General features: G+C 43.9%; 2 protein-coding genes across 5 annotated transcripts; both read right to left on the bottom strand.

Moving 5' to 3' along the window:
* Positions 1 to 2,188: 2,188 nt before the first annotated feature.
* Positions 2,189 to 7,122, bottom strand: LOC100192958 (Polygalacturonate 4-alpha-galacturonosyltransferase). Of its 4 annotated transcripts, XM_008652639.4 has the most exons (10): positions 6,707 to 7,122; positions 6,408 to 6,533; positions 5,752 to 5,777; positions 5,623 to 5,667; positions 4,738 to 4,933; positions 4,614 to 4,654; positions 4,188 to 4,522; positions 3,749 to 4,106; positions 3,076 to 3,663; positions 2,189 to 2,953 (listed from the first exon to the last, which is right to left on the bottom strand). In XM_008652639.4, the coding sequence occupies exons 1-10, from the start codon at positions 6,891 to 6,893 to the stop codon at positions 2,678 to 2,680; spliced, it is 2,178 nt and encodes a 725-aa protein (XP_008650861.1). In that variant the 5' UTR covers positions 6,894 to 7,122; the 3' UTR covers positions 2,189 to 2,677. The 4 variants fall into 4 exon arrangements, with proteins under 4 accessions (XP_008650861.1, XP_035816262.1, XP_008650863.1 ...); XM_035960369.1 differs by lacking the exon at positions 6,408 to 6,533 and having other exon boundaries at positions 5,752 to 5,808; positions 6,707 to 7,119; XM_008652641.3 differs by lacking the exon at positions 6,707 to 7,122 and having other exon boundaries at positions 5,752 to 5,808.
* A 5,502-nt stretch (positions 7,123 to 12,624) lies between these two features.
* Positions 12,625 to 14,510, bottom strand: LOC606426 (senescence-inducible chloroplast stay-green protein 2). Its single transcript, NM_001112301.2, has 3 exons — positions 14,135 to 14,510; positions 13,650 to 14,000; positions 12,625 to 13,491 (listed from the first exon to the last, which is right to left on the bottom strand). Exons 1-3 carry the CDS (start codon positions 14,261 to 14,263, stop codon positions 13,141 to 13,143), a joined length of 831 nt encoding a protein of 276 aa, NP_001105771.2. The 5' UTR covers positions 14,264 to 14,510; the 3' UTR covers positions 12,625 to 13,140.
* Positions 14,511 to 19,951: the final 5,441 nt, after the last annotated feature.

The raw sequence follows: 19,951 nt of genomic DNA on the forward strand, positions 1-19,951 counted from the left end.
CCAAAGATTGAAGTAGGGACACTCAGCCCGAACCAGTATAACCCTTTTGTCCACCGTGCACACCATCTAGGCCTAAAACGTGCATACACAAATTTTTACTCGTCAGTGCTTGTTCAAAACCCTGATATCTTTTTAGCAGCATGTATTGCCTTTGCACTGCATCCGAACAAGTAGATTGCATTTTACTTTTTATAATTATTATGTGCTTGCTTTGGTCGTGTTGTCATCAATCACCAAAAGGAGATTATAAGGAAAATTAACTGATGCCCATTTAAAGTATGTTTTCAGTGTTTGATGATCAATATAATCATTTAGACCAACATTATTTGCTAGTATTTTGGATATAGTTCAAAGGATGCACAAGTGGACTTGGACTAAGAAAAAATGGTGTTCTATATTATCAACACCTCAAGCAAGATGTTAGAATACATAATAAACACCTAAAGTACATGCAGAGTCCAAGGCATAAGATGGAAGAAGCTCAAATAAAGATGCACAAAGAAACAACGAAGAACATGCAGCTCAACATTATTGGATGTGTCTGTGATGCACCTGATACCACCGGGTACGAGAAGCATTGTGTCAAAGAAGAGCAACTACAACCAAACCAGATGTCAGGCTCTATACATGTCCAAATGAAGCACCGGATATGGCATTGAACATAGTAATTAGGGAGGATTGTAATCTGTTTGAGGAAGTCCACAAGGCACCAAACATGTTTGGTGAATACTAGATACACAAAGCACTGGACAAGGTACTCAAAGAGGGTTGCAACACAACTAGAGAGAGCCATAATGCACCATACGCTCAATCTCCATTAGTTGCCAATGGCTAGCTGACATGGACACATTAGATATGTGATGAGTGTGTTGTAATTCTATATCACTTCCAACGACTAGTTTTAGATTTAGGGGCTATATATACCACCCCAACCGACTATTTGAGATATGGATATGATGAGCATATCAAGAGAGTCGAAACTCATCTTTAGTGGCTCTAGAAATCCAAGTACTAAAAAATCACATAATGATTAGTGCATGTGTCTTCTAAAATGTTTAGATTATAGACCACTACTCATAGTGTTTGCTCTAGGTTTACGCCTAATGTTTGAGTGGGGCTAGAATACCCCTTGCCCCTTGATGCTTGCACACAATTATAGTTGTATTAGAGGAGTTTGTAGTCTTGCAAGATTATATCAACTAAGTTTATAGTGCGGTGTGGCTATCATCATGTACTGGAAAGGCCAGCGATGTTTTGAAAAAAAACTCAATAGTGAAGATAGTGGAGAGCGATTAGAGATAGATTGTTCAGGAGACTCACTTGCACATGGAGAAGACTCAGATCTATTCATAGAGTTACCTAGACCTGTTCAAACATTGGGTCGGGTCGGGAGTCGTTTGACACGGCCCGCGCCCGACCCGTGCATAGTGTCAGGTTGGGTCGAGTTTTAGGTTAAAAATCATGGTACGTACCCAGCCCGTGGATCGTTGCGGTTCAAAAATTTTGGCCGATGTCTGCCCGTCGCATTGGTCGAGTCATGTTATTTCGAGCGGGTCGGGTTGGTTGCCTCGAGTAGCCTATGATCAAGTCTAGAGTTACCCGATGGAAAGCTTAGCCCTCATATAAGCATCCTTATGAGAGACTCCAACAAAAACTAGAAAGAAGCTTGCACGCTTCTTGATACCCGTAAAAATATAAGAGATATTAAGGAAACTTTGTATCTCTATCGACCTCTTAACTTCTACATTTACTATGTACACCTTAGTTGTGGAGCTATTAGCAATTTTGCCATTATCATTTATGGTATTCGTCAATATGTCATCAGACCCACAAATTATAGACACATATGGTCCCACCAATTATAGACACATGGTGGCATAATAACATGGAGCCAAAAGCCAAAACTGAGTGTGACAAAATTACAAATTTCTCAAATTGTGTGTTTTATTTTTCTAGCTTAGTTGTTCGGCTAGTAGATAGATTTAAACCTAGGTTCTATATCTCTTTATGATAGAGGTAATAATACACGTAGTAACAATGTAGTTGTAAATAAATAGTTTATTTGTTTTCTAGTTTTTTGCTAGAAGAAAATGTCATAGTTTGTGAAATAAATTGACTAATCCAATCTCTCAGGCGCTAGCACCATGTAACACGTGACCGAGAAACACAAGATTAGCTACGAGATCAGTTATCATAAAACGGACACCAGCATTTCTTGATACTGTAGGTAAAATAGTTTCACATTGGTCAGGACTCAGGGTTAAACCTGTAATCCATTCGATTCATGCCTTCCGCTTTGGCTTGTACTCCCACTTTATCGTCTGATACAAAAAAAGGATCCAATTCCGGCAACACTCGATTCTCTAGGCATACCTCTAAGCAGCACGCGACACCAGCCCCACAAATCCATTTTATAAGTTTTTCTCCTGCTAATTTTGACGGAAAATATAAATGCATATTACTAATAATTGAATTAAAAAACGCATCGCTATAATAATACATCACTCGTCAGAACAGCCACCGGTGAATTTTTCTTGGGAGAGGAGGGGAGGAAAGCAATCAAGAGCTTGAGGTAGTACCACTTTGCTGAGTCGAATAACGCACCGCAAGGACATGGTAGTGGAACACTTCTGTCCAATAAGCTCTTCCTCATCTGTCAGTTTTTCAGCACGACTATCTACTCACTCAAGTTGCATCCACGGATGTAAGGGTGATCATACTTGATATACTTGGTCCAATATGGTCGGTACTTGGTCATTGCTAGCTCCAGCCATGGCTTCATGTTCCCATTGTAATGAACCACAGCAGCATTGTCTATCTCTGAACGGTCAATGCTTGGGTTGTATCCTAATCCAAGAACATGCCATGACTTGTCCAGTGGGTGCGTCAACTTATAGAAGGTCAAGAGGCCAGGCGGAAGTGTCCCAAGCTTCCAAAGGACCCTGTCTTCATTCTAAAAGGACAGAACAGAACAGCAGGAGGAATATGTGAGATATGATGAGTTTAACTAAGAATGTACATATTTGTCAGTTCTTTGTAAATCATGCAATTCAGTGTCAAGAATTGAATCCTCACCATATTTTGCCATTTGTGGTAGATCCCAGTAATATCTTTCTTCTTCCACTCCCTCAGATCAAAGATGTTCATCCCATAAGCCCAGCCACATGCATTTGGATCAAAGTTCCGAGCAATGTGTGGATTTGAAAAATTAAGATATTTGTCAAAACGGTGAAAACTCTCCCCACAGGTTTCCACAGCACCATTGACCTTTCCATTAAGATCAACATCCCACAGCCCTGTTAAATCTTTCTGCACAACTATGTCATCGTCGAGGAAGAGTATCTTATCCAACTTTGGATAGACCTCTGGGAGATAGAACCTCAAGTGGTTCAGCATAGAGAGGTACTTGGGGTTCCGATACTTTAGGTTCGAAGAACCTGCTGAGAGAGTGGTGGGACGATCAGCTTTGAAATAGTACTCTTTCATGGCAGCAGACTCAAGTTGCCGCAACACAGGACAGTATGATGAGTTCAACCACTTAAATTCGTCCACATTCTCAACATGGATGGTGGCCTTGCCAGGTGGGTTCAGCAGAAACCACATGTTCATGGCTCCAAAGTTTAACTTGTCAGTCACAAGATGGAAAACATGTTTCTCTGGTTCCTGAAAAAGACATGCCAAACATCACCATTAGAAACTACTTAGTGGAGTGCAATTGAATAATTGACTAAAAGTACACGCAAAATACCTTAGCATTCATTATGGTTGAGTTCACAACAACAGAGGCTGCCAAAACATTATCAGAGAAAAGTGCATAGTGATAGAGATTTGGGTTTTCTAAATTTTCACTCCTTGGGAATTTCCGTTCCTCAAGGGGCAGGATATAGTAATCAATTGTTAAACGCATAGACAAGCAGTGAATGCTGTTTGGAATTGTCTTTGCAGCCAACTGGCTAAGAAATGTACTCTGCTTCTTCAAGCTCCTGACCTGTTCATCAGCTGACTGAAGCATAGCCCTTATTCTCTGAGTGATTGCCGTACAATCATAAAGTTCTTCTCTAGCCTTTGATAAAACTTGACCCATTGCTCTGATTTTTTCTGGTGCGCTGCAAAGTAGATAGTAAAAAAGAGCAAAGTAAGAAACAGTTTTTTCCTAGAATAAGAAAAGAAGTGATGCAGACGCATACCTGTGATGCAGGTCAGCATCAGCATTAGCCTCTCCAACAGCCCGCTGGCTTTCTCTGATTCGAGTCTGCAGTTTTTGATATAGATCGTTCTTGTTCTTTGATTTAGCAAGCGTAGAATAGACACGAGCCATAATAATTTGGTCCCTCATCAGCCTAACTGTAGAGTCTGAATTCTCATTCTCATTCTCTTTTCGCCATATGCTGTATTTTCCAAGCACAGCAGAATCGACAGCTTTTGATCGCTCAATGGCAGCATTTTCCAGCTTAATACGTGCTTCATCATCTTTATGAACCAAATCCATTGCTCTCTTCTCACGCCTTTTCTCCCTAAGTTTCTACAGTATACAGGCAAGTAAAAAAAGACGTGAGAAATGTGTATCAACAGAGACCAGAACAAGGTGAATTGACAAAAAATAGTATTGTTACCCTTCGAGCTACTTTTGCTGCTTTGTCAACTTGATGTTCATCTACATTAAAAAAACACTTTATTTATGGCTTGCATAAGCAGAGAAGCAATAATAGCTTTTTGATATTTATGTGTATTCAGTACCTGGATCTTTGGGTGATCTATTTGTTGGCACAGAATGTTCTAGCAAACTATTTTCAGCTTTAGCATTGTCATTGACATCCATGCTCTTCTCGGTGACTAGATCATCAGTTTTCCAAGAGGGAGATGCATGATTCCTAAAAAAATCAACACTCAATGTGCCTGATTCTTGTTGACTAGCAGTTATAGCATCAAACACCTGAAGACGAAAAAAATGGCCAAACACAAAAAAAAATAAGGATGCATAAAAAATATTAATGGCTGTTTCAAACACAGCCAACATTATGAATACTAGTTACTGAATTAACACAAACATACAACAAACAGACTGCAATAGTACATCCAGTAGCCAATAAGCTAAATAATTAAAAATATTTTCTCCAGACCGGCAGGACTGCCTGCCATTAAATTAAGAAGATGAAAGATCAAATGAAAAGTTTGGACCCAAACAAATGAAAGAGAATAGAAAGGAAACAGAAAACAAAAAAATAGGAAATGGAAGAACATCGAATTCAGAAAACACACCAGAATAGTGGAACAAGGTTAGTCAAACAGACTAGGCTGGGAATAATATTTTCTATAACTGATAACTACATAACACAGGGAAATAACAATAGTTGCCAACTTGCCATGAATGATATAAAAAACAGGTGATTAATGAGGTCTAAATCTAGGGTTCATTCACCACATTATGACATGGGCCATGCATTGATACAGTTTGGTGTATACACACACAATTGAAAAGTAGAACATCTGGACTTAGTATTAGTATGATGAGAGAAGTTAGCATCTAAGGTAGTTTAACCTAAGGAGCATATGTGCAATGTGAAAAGTATTTTTCATTAAGCAATTGAAACCCTTGCAGGGTTGGTCACAAGACGTTCTGACCTCCTTAGGCAAAATAGATTTGAGGTTCTTCATTGCTGCTGCTTCCTGCAAGACAATTCAAAAGGTAAAATAAATCATCAAAAATTATGCTCATTAAGCAATTGAAACCTTTTTAGGGTTGGTAAGTACCTGATTGCCATTCTTACCCTTGCGATCTGCAGGCAAACAGAATATGTCAATGCTTACCTATTTCAGGTGAAACAATGCATTCAGAAAGTGCAGTGTTTTAATTCACAAAAATGTATTCCCTTCATTCCAAAATGTATGCCGTTTTAGTTTGGTCCTAAGTCAAATCTCTCTAACTTTGAGCAAATTCAGATAAAAAGATATTAAAATATAGACCATCAAATTTATAGACTGCCAAGACATATTTTATGATGATCTTAATTAAACTAATTTAATGCTGTAGATTTTGATGTATTTTTTCTATAAACTTGGTCAAGGTTAGAGAGCCTTGACTTAGGAGCAAACTAAATCGACAGACATTTTGGAACAGAGGGAGTAGTACATTGTTCTTACACCTAACAACAAAATAATGTGGAACCATATGCATTGTTTTTCATAGATAATACTACATTTCAGCCAACAATGGCAATGCCGTCGTTGTTCAGCATGCTTATGACCATCCATTATACAGTTGCATTATAGTTTTGTTAGCTCACTGTTGTATGCATGCACTTCAATTTCGACAACGTTAACCTATCGCTACCCACTTATCCTATATACACCTACAACTTAGCAACAGCAACATATAAGGAATAACAGTTCGTGCAATCCGATAATACCTGAGCGCCAGGGGATAATAATTCCTGCAATCCCGAGAGTGACTAGGTTCGTTTCCTTAGAGCACCAATGTTCCACCGACACAGTTTCCATCCAAACGAAAAAATCAAGCAACAGCGCAGCGGGTACTAAATAAAAGTCGCGTCAGAGTACGGCTGGAGCGCATCAAGCCCAAAATCCAGACAAATCCCACCAAGCTCCACTCAATTTAGGCACTCATCGCACAAGCGACGCAGAATTAAACACCTCGCGTCGACACAAAAATAAAACGGGGGCTCTGAAGAGGAGATGCAAATCGGACCGGAGGCTACGTGGACGTGGGCGTGGGCGCGACCGTCATTGCGCACGACGAAGAAGAGCGAAGGCGCGACCACGAAGAGGAACACGAGGACCACCACGGGGGGCAGCATGGCCGACCCGGAGGCGGCGCGCCTCCCTCCTCCGCCCCCGCCGGAGGTGGAGGTATGCCGCTGCCTCGGGGTCGGCATCTCCGTCGCGGCGATGCCGGTGCTGATCCAGATCCGGATCGGACCCAATCCGACCCGCCAGCGGCGGGGCGGTCGCCGGAGGGCAGTGCGCGTAGCGTACGCTTCGCTTCCGTGGGGGAGTGGGGATCGATGTGTGAAGTCTGAAGTATGATGAGACGAGGAGGTCAGGACAGGACGGGAGGGAGGAACGTAACGGAAAGCACCCGATGCTTGCTCAATCCCCGGGGGCCGGGCGTAGGTGCGGCTCGTGGTCGTGGTCTTGGTCTTGGGGTTTTGTTTTTCTGGGCTTTGTGCTGGACGCTACTTCTAAATTAAAAGCCCGTTAAGTGCCCACTAAGAATGAATGGGCCGGCGTATCGCGCTCCAACTCCAAGGCGCGTGTTTGGTTCCGCTTCTGGCGGGCTTCTGGCCGCTAGAAGCTGAAGCTCCTCCCAAACGCGCCGCTTCTCCTCCCGCTTTTCCCTGTCGCGCTTCGCTGAGAAGCCAGCCGACTACGCGAAGACAGAAGCTGCCCTCAGGACGCTTCCGCAGAAAGCCGCATCATTTGGGTAGGGTTCGCACCCCGCTGCCCCTCAGCTCTCTCGTCCCCATCGCTACTCCCATCGCCGCCGCAGCTCTCCTCCCATCGCATCTCCCGCCGCCGCGCGGGTCGTCTTCGCAGGTAAGCTACCTCTCATCCATACCGCCCTTCTCTACTTTCTCGTCCGCCGCCGCAGTCGTTTTGATGGCTCTGTAACCCTTCACAGCGCTAGGGTTTTAACCGCCGAGCCGCAACTCTGTCGTGAACTCCCTCTGCTGTCGTCAACCTGTGGACTCCTCCCCCCCTTTCCCATCTCGGCGTCTACGCAGGTACCATCTTCGTCTCCCCCATCGCTACTCCTATTCGCTTTTCCGGATCCGTTGCATCCCTATGTCTTGATTAGGGTTTAGGTTGCATCTACGTCCTTGGTTAAGATGTTATGCCCCCTGTATTGACTCGTACCAACGTGATGCACAGATGCTATTGAACGATTGATGGTTACGGTTTAGGGGAAACCATTGAAAGGTGTTTATGTTTGTTAGCAGCCGACCCAATAATACATTTCAATAAGTGCATTCTAGTAGATTCAAACCATGTCAAGTTTTTCAGTACATCAGAACGGATTACCATCGACGTACTAATGTTTATATGTTCTTCAGATTTCTCCATCAACTCGGATTATTCGTCTGAGGATCCAAGATCCAATTCAGCCAAGGTATAGCCCTATTATTTGGTCATGCTTTCTTTCAACGCTTGTCCATGTACTGATTAGGGATTATGTTCACGTTTTTGGGTAATCCATGCACAGTGTGTTAGTACTATTATTAGTACACACTTGCCTATTAAATTGTGGTAATTGTCCCCGACTTTGTTAGCAGCCTAGGCACAGGAAATGTGACTACACCAAATTTTTTTAGATACTCCCCATGTCTGGTATACTAACGACCTAATAAATCCACATCAGATGGATTCAGCAGACTCCATAGCCGACAAGGCAATTGGAAGGATGCAAGAGATTTCGGACAAGATATTTTCCGTAGCGAGGGAAACAATCCGTCCTGGACGCGGGTTGACCTCATTTGATGCTACCAAACTTCGTGTAGCTTTGGAGGAGATAGCTTGCATGCTGGAGCAAGACTCTCTGGTGTTGCAAGAGCATTTGGACATCGTGAACAACGTAAACATCCCGGTTGACAGCAGCTATGAACCTTCTACCTTGTCGTCACCACCCCCTTCTGACGACGACCTAACTCCACACTGGGACTTTGCGGAGCACTTCCAAAACTTCTGGGGTGTTGAATATGACTCCAATCAGATGCCTTCGTTTAGTGACAACGATGTTTAAGGTAGAAGGGAGTGAACCTTGGAGTTAGGTGTTTGAATAACAGGGATGAATTCCCTGTGCTTTTGTGTAGTAAGGTCTTAGGGAAACAGGGAATAAGTTTGCTCTTTTGGTTAATGGGCTGCTGTAAATGTGTTCCCTATCCTTTTCTGTCCACTACCAGTTTATTTAAGGTTGTCGTTGTGTAATTAAGCAAATCGGAATGTTAGTACTTATGTTATTACCTGATGTTAATATGGCCAGTATAGTGTTCATCTTTTTGTTCTTCTTAATCCGAGAGCACTACTACGTATGTTGAAAACTATATACTTGTTATGCACTAGATGGACAAGTCTGGCAAAGTGATTGCAAAGTGGGATAGTAGAGCAACAAAAATTTACACAGAAATTTGTGTAGAAGAGGTCAATGCTCGGAACAGGCCACAACAATTTCTAAATGCAGAAGGGTATGCTAACCTCATAAGGAAGTTTAAGGAACGCACCGGTCGCACTTACACCAGGGATCAAATGAAGAATAGGTGGGACGCCTTAAAGCGAATGTTCACACAGTGGAAAACTCTAAATGAAAGGGCTACAGGTCTTGGTCGAGACCCTCATACTGGTTCAATCAGTGCGCCAGATGAGTGGTGGGCCAAGCAAAATGAAGTAAGTAGATCTTTTTTTCCTAGACTAACAATAGTATTGGACATCTAAAACTAGGAACTACCATTTGGTGCAGGCAATGCCAGGTTGTATTATGTTCAAAACAGCCTCCTAGAGAATGAGGACGAGCTAAAGGTTATGTTTGGACCCATTGTCTGCACAAATGAAAGAACCTTGGTACCTGGCGTCGAGGATGCTAATTCATCTTCTGATGATCATTTGGACGACATTTTAGGTGGGGGTGAAAACAGCACTCCTGACCCTGCACAAATGCTACTGGGAAGCGTAAGATGCGTCATGATTCTCCTAAACCAAAGAAGAAAAAAGATTCGAGGGAAGACTACATGAAAAGACTAGTGGAGGCTTTTGAGTCCCGCTCAATGACCACTAACAAGTCCATTACCTCTGCTGACAATGACCCAGTTCGCCTTGAGCTTAAAAAGCAGTTGCAACAAGTCATTGATGATGGATCACCAGAAGGGAGCGAACTACATTTGTTTGCCACTCATCTATTGATTGAGAAGAAGTATAGAGATGTTTTTGCAACCTTGCAGACAAAAGAAGGAAGAATCGCTTGGCTTCGCAATGCTTACGAGATAGATATTAAAAAGAGCACTTAGCTGCTGGACGTTCGAGAACACAGGCCTATATGTTCACTATTATCGTTGTTTATGTGTTTTTTATCAGTCATGTCGTTTTATTGTTGTGAGGAATAAACTTGTCGTGCGCTTAATTTTCCCTTTCAAACAGTTTTCCAGATATTTGAGTTGAACTTGTATTTGAATAATCAGAGTTGTGAGAGTGTGAACTATGTTAATCTGTGAACTTTCTGTATTCCGGTCAGAACTGAATATATATGTGGCTTGTAAACTTTGGTTGTTCAGTTTTTAGTGACTTACAAAACTCTGGTTACATATGAATGTGTCTGTGTTCTCTGTGTGCATGCAGATGTCTGACCCTGCTGCAGACACATATGTTAACGAATTGGATGACACAGATGAAGAATTGGTCGTTGCTATATGTGCTGTAGACGTTTGGGGAAGGACTATCAGTCAGGTTCCTAGAAGAGCATTAGGTGAAACTGGTATTCAATGGGTGGAGAGAACGTTGCAGAATAGTAACGACTGCTTCGATATGTTTCGCATGCGACGAACTGTTTTTAGACGATTGCATGACACATTGGTGGACAATTATGGTCTACTTCCAAGCCGGGGTGTTAGTACTACGGAAGCACTTGGCATTTTCTTGTGGGCATGTGGGGGTCCACAGTCATTTAGGCAGTTAAGGAATAAGTTTGGTCACTCCTTGGAAACAATTAGTCGCAAGTATACTGAAGTCCTTGATGCACTGTTTAAGATGTCATCTGACATAATTAAGCCCAAAGACCCTAATTTCATCGAGATTCATCCTCGTTTGCGAGAGGCGAGATTTTGGCCGCACTTCAAGGATTGCATAGGTGCAATTGATGGTAGTCACTTTCCAGCGGCAGTCCCGGCATCGGAGCAAGCCAAATATATTGGACGCCACGGTTACGCATCGCAGAATGTAATGGACGTTTGTGACTTCGATATGAGGTTCACATTTGTTGTTACAGGATGGCCAGGATCCGTACATGACACTAGAGTATTACAAGATACTTTGATAACTTATGCGGACAGGTTCCCCCAGCCGCCTGAAGGTATATAATTATATACCTTCTTTTTATGACATATGGTACTAATTACTGGCTTAAGTGTTTAACATTTGTATTTCATGTTTGTGCAGGTAAATACTATCTTGTCGATTCAGGTTATCCAAATAGAAAGGGCTACCTTGCACCTTATAAGGGTCAGAAGTACCACATTTCGGAATGGCAGAATGCGAGGCAACCTATTGGGAGCAAAGAAGTATTCAACTATGCACACTCTTCGCTACGCAATGTAATAGAGCGATCGTTTGGGGTGCTTAAAATGAAGTGGAGGGTTCTATTAAGTCTCCCTTCATTTTCGCTTACCAAACAATCCAAGATAATTATTGCTTGTATGACGTTGCATAACTTCATTAGAGAGAGTGCTCTACACGATAGAGACTTTGATGTAGTAGGACCTAATAGCATAAGTCATGATGTACCTTTAGGTGAGAGTAGTAGTAGCACATCTGATGAGTTAGACATGAGCGCTTTTCGAGATGCAATTGCTAATGCGTTAGTGTCGTAGGTTAGTATGTCAATGTAACGGTAATTAAGATGTAATCAACTCAACTAATTAATAGTAATGACCTTTTCTTCATTACGGGTTTCATTGGATCGATTTTCGAACACAATCTGCAATTTCAGAATCTGATTATCCAAACACATTGATTCTCACGAACAGCTTTTCTGTACAGCTGGCGAACCAAACACCTAAATTCTACCCACCAGCTTTTCCCAACAGCCAGCTTTTCTCTACAGCCAGCTTTTCAGAAAAGCTTGTCAGAAAAAAACCGAACCAAACACGCCCAAGGTGACACGTCTAGAATCTCCACTTGCAGAGGTTTCGATTTAAAACTCGTCAATCAAAGAGAAAAGCATACACCTTCTCCAAGAAATCGAAGATCATGCAACTCCTTCTCTTTTTTTTTTTTGCACTAAAAAGTTACGTCTTGTATTCTCCTGTCTCGCCGCTTTCATCCACCAGTTAATCGTCAGATTTGGGGACAAAGATCGTAGCCGCCTAGCCGGTGAGGAATATATAAATAAAATACTAAACCGCATACAGCCAAGTGTGTTTATTCGCTGGTTAAGGATACATAGCAGAAAGAAATTATATACCAAGTTAGTTATTATTAACAAAGACATCCAGAGTGATCCCGTCGTTTCTATGATCCTTCCTGTTCCTTGGGCACTCCAGGAGTTCTGGTAATTTCTTCCGCAGACAGATGCATGCATGTAAGTCGTCCTACTGTACCGAACAAGCACGCCAAGCAAGAGCACCAAACCCATCACAAAAAAACGGCGGCATATGCTGACAAAATTGCCGAGTCCAGCAATCACGAGAAGGCAAAGAGAAAGAAAAAAAAAGACGATCTCTCCGGAGCCAGTCTTGTCAAATGGCACGCAAGCGTGAAAACTACCGGTAACTCCAGACTCCTACCACACTGCACATCTTCTTCCAGTACACACAAACCACTCGCAACGACGTCGGCTATCGGCCCCAGACTTTGAGACGCATCTTCACACCTCCTGACAGAGACACGCGTGACCAAAGATGGTACGGTCGAACAAACAATTAACCATATCCAATTTTGTACACCACTACACAAATCTAGGACTTCCAGTTCAAGAATACTTCGGATGATACTTTGCCTGCAACATATGTGTGTACGTGCAGGTTTTCCATCTAGAGATCAAGTGTTCTAGCTATATGTACAAGACCATGTTCATCTCCGACCTCGACCAAGCTACTACTTCTTTCGTTTTGTTTTAGTTGTCGCTGGATAGTGCAAAATTGAACTATCCAGCAACAACTAAAAAGAAACGAAGAAACGGAGGGAGTACTTCCGATCCAAAGACGAAGAGCTTGTAGAAGTGGAGCTGAACGAGCTAAGCTAAGCTACCAATTAAAGAATAGGCAGCGCGGGCCGGGCATGCAGATGCAGGTGTTGTGGTGTTGGCGCCACACTACTGCACGCGCGCGGTTGCAGCTACGTACCCAACCAAACAACACGCTAGTTCTAGTAGTCTAGCTACGACGGCTTACATTGCGTAGCAGCACAAGTGCAGTTTCGCTACTGCTGTTGGGCGGAGCCGGAGGCATCGGCGGCGGCGGCGGTGGCCATGTCGTGCTCGTTCGGCCAGGGGATGAGGCTGTGCGGCGGGAAGCAGCAGTCGCACTGCTGGGGACACCGGTGCGGCCACTCGCACATGGCCATCATCTGGCCATCCTTGGAGTTGGAGGAGTCGGCCGGCGCGGCGGAGTCGTCCTCGGCGGGCGCGGCGGCGTCGCGGAGCGGACCCCAGCACTCCACGCGGTTGAAGCGGGCCAGGTTGGAGTGGAAGTAGACCCACACCGTGGCCTCCTCCAGCTCCGGGTGCCGGCTGAACAGGTCGCCGTCGCCGTGCACGAACGCCTTGAGCACCTTGTGCACCAAAAGCAGACGGACCGAGTGTGCGAAAGCATTTAATTAGCAAGCGAAAACAATCTATGAAATTGCAGTCTGCCGTGCCGTGCCGTGAACATGTTACACGTGTTCCGTTCCAATTTCCAAAGCATGTGGGCAGCAGGGTAGACACGTACCACGGGGAGCTCCTTGCGGAAGATGACGTAGCGGAGGCCCGCGATGAGGTCGAGCAGGAAGTGGCCGCCGGAGATGTGGCAGTGCACGTGCAGCGACATCCGGCCGCGCACCTTCTTCCACTCGGCCACCACCTCGTCGCGCTGCAGGCGGTTGTACCAGCCCTGCAGCTGCGCGCGGTTGATGGTGTGCGAGACGGCGAGCGTCAGCCTGGCCGTCACGTCGCTGTGCGTCAGCGTGTACGTCCGCGGCAGCGGCCCGTGCTGCTTGCTGCCGGCCTCGTCGTCCACGCCCAGGAACAGCACCTTCAGCTTCGACGCCTCGAAGATCGCCGGCCCGAACAGCCTCGCCGTCTGGGAAACAAATCGAAACAGCCACGAGCCCACGAGCCCTGCCTACTCGTCAGCTAGAGCTCATCACCGCGCCCGCGCGCCCCCCAAACAAACCGGAGACGAGACGAGACGGGGATCGGGTGGGAATCGCGTACCGGAACGACGTATCGCCTCCGCCGCGCGACCCAGGGCCGCCGCCTCATGGCGCCCGCGCCGTGCTGCTGCCTGAGCTGGGAGATCGGGAGCAGCGACATGGTGGAAGCGGCGGCGGTGGCTGCGGCCATGTTATGTTGATTTGAATCCTTCCCTTCGCCTACCGCGAGTAGCAGGCAAATCGATTCAGGGCCGAGAAAATCTGCCCACTGGCCACTCTCCGCAGAAACTCGGCCCTCGGCAGGCGGATGACTGAAATCCTCCGCGAAGCAGGAAACTTGCACGGCTTCTCAGGATCCGGATGGATGGCCGGCACGGCCGGACTGAGAATCCTATAACCTGTGTTATGGCCGATGCTATGTACAGGGCCTGGTTGGTGCGGCCGCGCTTCCTGACTCTGACTGGCTGGCGATTGGCTTCCTGGACCGTATGGAGTGTTATATGAGCGAGTGACGTGTAGCCGGGCGGCGCGGCGCGGTGTAGGCCGAGTTGGTTGGTGGTGGTGGAGTGACGGATCGTGAAACGTCGCGGTTGTGTGACCGGGCGGGCAAGCTATCTGGTCTAAGAAGTGTTTGAATATAGAGCTAATACTCAGTAGCTAAAATTATTTAAGACATTTAAATATTCTAATTAATAGTTTAGCTACTAATTATTTTTGGTAAATTAGTTAATAGTTAGGTAGCTATTTGTTAGCTAGCTAATTCTACTAACAATTTATAACTAACTAACTATTAATTTAATACATTCAAACACCCTCTAATCGTCTCCTGTCTTCTCCGATGCGATGGGAATGGAGCAGCCGAGGTTGGACCGTTGGAGACATGAACGTCTTGTTGGCCGCTCGTCACTTGCAAGCGGCGTACTGGCTTGTTGAGGTTCTCAGCCGTACGATCGTCGACTATTTATTAGTCCTATTCTTGATTTACAACGTGTTTGATTTCGGGCTAAAATTTAGTTCGAAATAAGCCAACCTTACACGTGTATTTATTTTGTCAGTTTGAGATTTACGTCTCGAGTCGTGACCTTGTCACTCTATATGTTTGTACGATTTTTTTTAAAAAAAGAAAACTCATAAGTTTAAGAAGACCCTCTTGAGAGGTAGTAATTTTAGAGAAATCATACAGTAATTTGACATAATTTATTTTCGCGGGAAAAACAAAGAGTATAGAAAAAATCACTGCATTTCAAAAAGGGTCTCAAGGTGGGAAACTTTAGGACGGCAATGATTTTTGACTTCAGATCAGTGCGTTGACAAAAGGGTCCCGAATATTTTTTCAGGGACTTGGGAAAGTTAACGTTCCATACACGGTTGCGGTGACACATGGTGTGAGGATACGGTCTCCTGCTATTTATCTCTAATAGCTTATTTATCTTTATTTCTTATTTTAAACTTTATTTTATAAATAATATAGTCTATAGTATAATACGTTCGTTTTATACAGCTATATATGTATCCCCTATATATATGTATGCATGATGTGCTGGCCAAGCACGCAGTCAGTACCTTGAATTGACTCGATGCGTGCACAACTGCTTGTTTCTATAAATTGCAAGCAACGGTTTGGAATCTCCGTGCCATATCTGACAAAAAGAAGGAAGATCCATCTCACTAACACTAACCAAGTTCATGTAAACGGACGGCATATATGAAACTTGGAAGGAACACCTTCCACTAGAGAAACTTGCAAGACCAGCTCAGGCCTCGTTGGATTCTATGTGCTAAACTGAGTTTAGCATGGTTCTAAAATTTAGGAGGTGTTTGGTTAGAGGGACTAAAAATTAGTCACTAGTTTTTAGTCCTATTTAGTCACTTTTTTGCCAAACACTAGGACTAAAATATGGACTAAAATAATTTAGTCTTTAGTCCTTCACATATATGCTAAAAGGGACTAAACCATATTAATTCCACATTTATCCTTCATTTATTTCAATTATACTAATAGCAGGAGAATGTTAAAGTCGATTTTAGTCTTCTTATGAGTCATTTAGTATATTCTTACTATTTTTAGCTCCTAAAACCAAACATGTTAGGGACTAAACTTTAGTCCCTTAACTAAAGTTTAGTCCCTACACTAAAGAAACCGAATATGACATTAGTACTTTACTTCTATCATCTTTTAGCACTCATGTTTGGATCTCCAACCGCTAGAGTTTAGCTAAAAGTGTAGTACTGTACTAAACTTTAGCACTATTTATCCAGACATGCCAATGTCTCCATGATTATCTGATTTGCCCTTGCTAGCTAGCATGAGGTGAGGCAGCCGTAAAACTTTATCCAGTTTTGTTTCTTTTATTGTTCGTACAAGACGAGAGGTACGTTGTCTCTCGTCCATTTCATTTCCTTTTCGTTGTTTGCGAGTGTCATACGACATGCCTGTCTCTCGTCTTACTTCTGGTCGATCGACATGAGTCAGACCGATGACCAAAGATTCCAGGCGAGAACGTGTTCTGCCCTGCTCGAGGTGTGCAAGTGCAAGGTCTATGGATAACCTCCAGCCGCAGGAGGTACGCGCGCGGACCACGTGGTACGACTACGAGACGCAGTGATGTGGGCGGCATGGTCACCGGCAGGCTGCAGCCTTGCCCTGTGGCGACAGTGACGTGCGTGTTCGCGATGCTGCACGTCGTCGACCTTGCCGTGGCGTCAAGTGTGGCAGCACAAGCGGCTGATTCCGTTCCGCGGCGCTTGAGTGAGAGACGTCGGTCCACGACTCCACGTACTGGTGATCAGGATAATACCACTCCGCCCGGCCCGCCCCAGCGGTGCCGAGCCGTCGGTAGCGGCGAAGACGGCAACGCGTTGAGCGCTTGTGAACGCTCACGTCTTTCAGCGCCGTCTTTAATTTTTTTTAGACCCCTGGGCGAAACCATAAATGAGGCCCCTAAATTAAAAAAATACATAATCAAAATATAATTCTGTTACATAATCAAATACAGTTCAATACTTTTATGTTCAGTTAAAAAGCAAAATCCTTCTAGTATTTCTTAAGGTAAAATCTTCGATTAGATCTTCGTACTTAGTCTGTTCCCACATATCACTTTCAATTGCTATGGTCGCCAATCTATTGAGTCTTTCTTATGTTATTGTAGAACACAAATAGGTTTTGACAACTTGAGTTTAGAAAAACTCCTTTTCGCAGATGCAACCGTTACAGGAACTGTTAACAAAACTCGGTATGCAATAATAATATTGGAAAAACACCCTAAATGTTTCACATGCTTCAAAATGTCAAGAGCTCGGTATGCAGAGGCGAATCTAGGAGGGTTTATCGGGGTCAGCCGACCCCGATAAATTTTATAAATCCTTTAGTAAAATACTGTTAAAGTTCATAAAAATTTATATGATATAGCAAAACTGCTCTCGATGACCCCGATCATATTATCGGCTAGATTCGCTACTGTCGGTATGCAATAATAATATTGGGAAAACACCCTAAATGTTTCACATGCTTCAAAATGTCAAGAGGGCCCATAGATTCCTTAATTAAATCTCGGATGAGTTTTAACTCCACAAACAATTCTTTTCCATCAATATCTGAATGTTCTCCATTTTTTAGTGCAGCCTCAAGATTCATAAAACAAGAAAATAATCTCGTGCTGCTAGTATACACTACATGTACGTGAAATAGATGCCCTAGAAAAATAGGAGCCCTGTGCGGTCGTCCATTTTGACCCTGCTAAGCGACGGGCTGCGTCTTTGCATATGCGTGCCACGTGTAGATTGCCCAGGTGCTACACAATCCCCCACTCCCCCGTCTAGCTAGATGCGCTCCGTACCCCAAAAAAATGATAACCTCAGAAACAATATATTTCTAGATATGTTTCCGGTTGCTTCCAGCGTCGCCGCCGTTGCCGTCGACGGACAACAGTCAACAGCAACAGTTCGACGAGTGCTACAGCCTACACCAGCCATTCAGGCTGTCTGCAGCGGAGAGCGCTGAGCAGCCCCCTCCCCTTCGTAGCGGCTGCAGCTCTCTCCCTTGACTGCGCAGCGCTGCCTCCTACAAGCCACTCTTTGAGCCGGCCCTCTTCTCTCTCCCCCTCAATCTAGCGTTTCACTGTTCACCCCTACGACACTGTGCTGTGGGTCAACGAGTAATTGTTAGTAGATAAAAAATTGATAGTCGATATAGAAAATGATATTTTATAGTTGTAGTGAGGTATAGGGGGAGTATTTAGGGGGAACCGCTGCGGGAGATGAAAAAATAGGGAGAAAATAGGGGGAAAAGTGATATAGGGAGAAAAATTTAGGGGTAACAGTTGCGGATAGCCTCAGTCAAGGTTTCACCAGATACCTGTTGTATGAAGTGACACCTGAAGACCCGAATAAATATCAAATGTAACTGTGTATTCTTTATGCAAGAGACCATGAATACAGACGTGATAAGTATCTATATACTACAATGGACAATTGTTGATGGTACTAATCTTCACAGAACAGCCATATTCGAATATTCGATGTAGGTTGTTGCAGCTTTAATCCGGCGGTGGTTGTCTCTATGGATTGTAGCTGCAGCAGTCTGAACAGTTACAATTAATTGCAGGTAGCCAAACATTCTGGTAGACTGTTACCTTATAAAGGCGTCCGCAACAGTCTACCTATATTTTACCTAAAAACACTGTTTTACACTGTTTTGTATTGTGAAGCACACTGTTTACGGAGTAAAGTTTGAATATGGATATAGAGATGAGTAATCTGCGCTGAAGGTAGTCTAACACGGACGAAGGGCGGTGCAGTCTCACGGATCATAGAGCCAATAGGGTTGTATGTAGAGGGCACTGAACCTATGAAGCCGTTATTCAGCTTGTTCGCTGCGGCTTGCTGCGGCTGCAATCCGGCTGCGGCTGCGGCTTCTACAGTATTTTTCTCTCTATGGATTGCAGCTGCAGCAGTCCAAATAGCTGCAACAGTGTCGGCTTGTAGCCAGCCGAACACGCCCATTAGATTTTTTGTTTGGCACAACGGTTGCTCGCTGGAAAAAAAATAGCCTATGGAAGCTCGTGAAAAACAACATCTGAACTAATCGATAAGATGTTGTAGGAGCATTTAGATTGATACAACTTCTGTTTAAATCTATGAAATCTATGAAGTAGTTATGAAATAATTTGTGCCAAACAAGACATATGGCTCTCGTTCTAATTATAATTTGCAGGTGATTTTGATTTTTATAGATATATGACAAACTAGGTACCTCAATAAACCAAAACGGTATATAACTTCGAACAGAGTACTAGTCAGTTTTAGGTAGTTAGTTTTAGGAGTCGTGTATACGTCTGCGCCATAGCTTAATCATGCAATGCTAGAATTCACTGCACCAAAATACTTAACTTCCGAGGGCCTAAACCGTAGGAAGTTAGCGCAAAACTCTCGAAAGTTAGTTAAACCGTCGGAAGTTAGCCGAAACCGTCGGAAGTTAGCCCGTCGGAACAAATTAGTCGGAAGTTAGGCTAACTTCCGACGGACTCTCGGAAGTTAAAGAAACTTCCGAGAGGGACGTCTGCCTCTCGGAAGTTAGGTGCTGACGCCGTCCAGCACGGGCTAACGCCGTCCGTGGGATAACTTCCGACGGCCTCTCGGAAGTTAACCACTAACTTCCGAGAGTTTTCCACGCCTCTCGGAAGTTAAATTGACCAGCACTTAATATACAATTTGTTTTTGGCAATTCAACACATTGCATACATAACAAATATATATAACAGCCACAAATATATATATAACAGCCACAATACACAACATATCACATATAACATCTCACATACATAATAATAACATAAGACACAAGTCAAATCCACCTCGACATAAGAATTCACAAGTCTCA

This window comes from Zea mays, chromosome 7, assembly GCF_902167145.1.
Source record: "Zea mays cultivar B73 chromosome 7, Zm-B73-REFERENCE-NAM-5.0, whole genome shotgun sequence".
NCBI classification, from domain to species: Eukaryota; Viridiplantae; Streptophyta; class Magnoliopsida; order Poales; family Poaceae; genus Zea; species Zea mays.

What these genes read in the sequence shown, in the direction of transcription:
- LOC100192958 (XM_008652639.4), bottom strand. Translation starts at nt 6,893, where the DNA reads ATGCCGACCCCGAGGCAGCGGCATACCTCCACCTCCGGCGGGGGCGGA. An exon ending in CCACGTCCACGTAGCCTCCG is followed by an intron (nt 6,534 to 6,706) that starts GTCCGATTTGCA and finishes ACTTTTATTTAG; the next exon opens with TACCCGCTGCGCTGTTGCTT. An exon ending in CAACCATAATGAATGCTAAG is followed by an intron (nt 3,664 to 3,748) that starts GTATTTTGCGTG and finishes TGTCTTTTTCAG; the next exon opens with GAACCAGAGAAACATGTTTT.
- LOC606426 (NM_001112301.2), bottom strand. Translation starts at nt 14,263, where the DNA reads ATGGCCGCAGCCACCGCCGCCGCTTCCACCATGTCGCTGCTCCCGATC. An exon ending in GGAGGCGATACGTCGTTCCG is followed by an intron (nt 14,001 to 14,134) that starts GTACGCGATTCC and finishes TTTGTTTCCCAG; the next exon opens with ACGGCGAGGCTGTTCGGGCC. An exon ending in TCCGCAAGGAGCTCCCCGTG is followed by an intron (nt 13,492 to 13,649) that starts GTACGTGTCTAC and finishes TTGGTGCACAAG; the next exon opens with GTGCTCAAGGCGTTCGTGCA.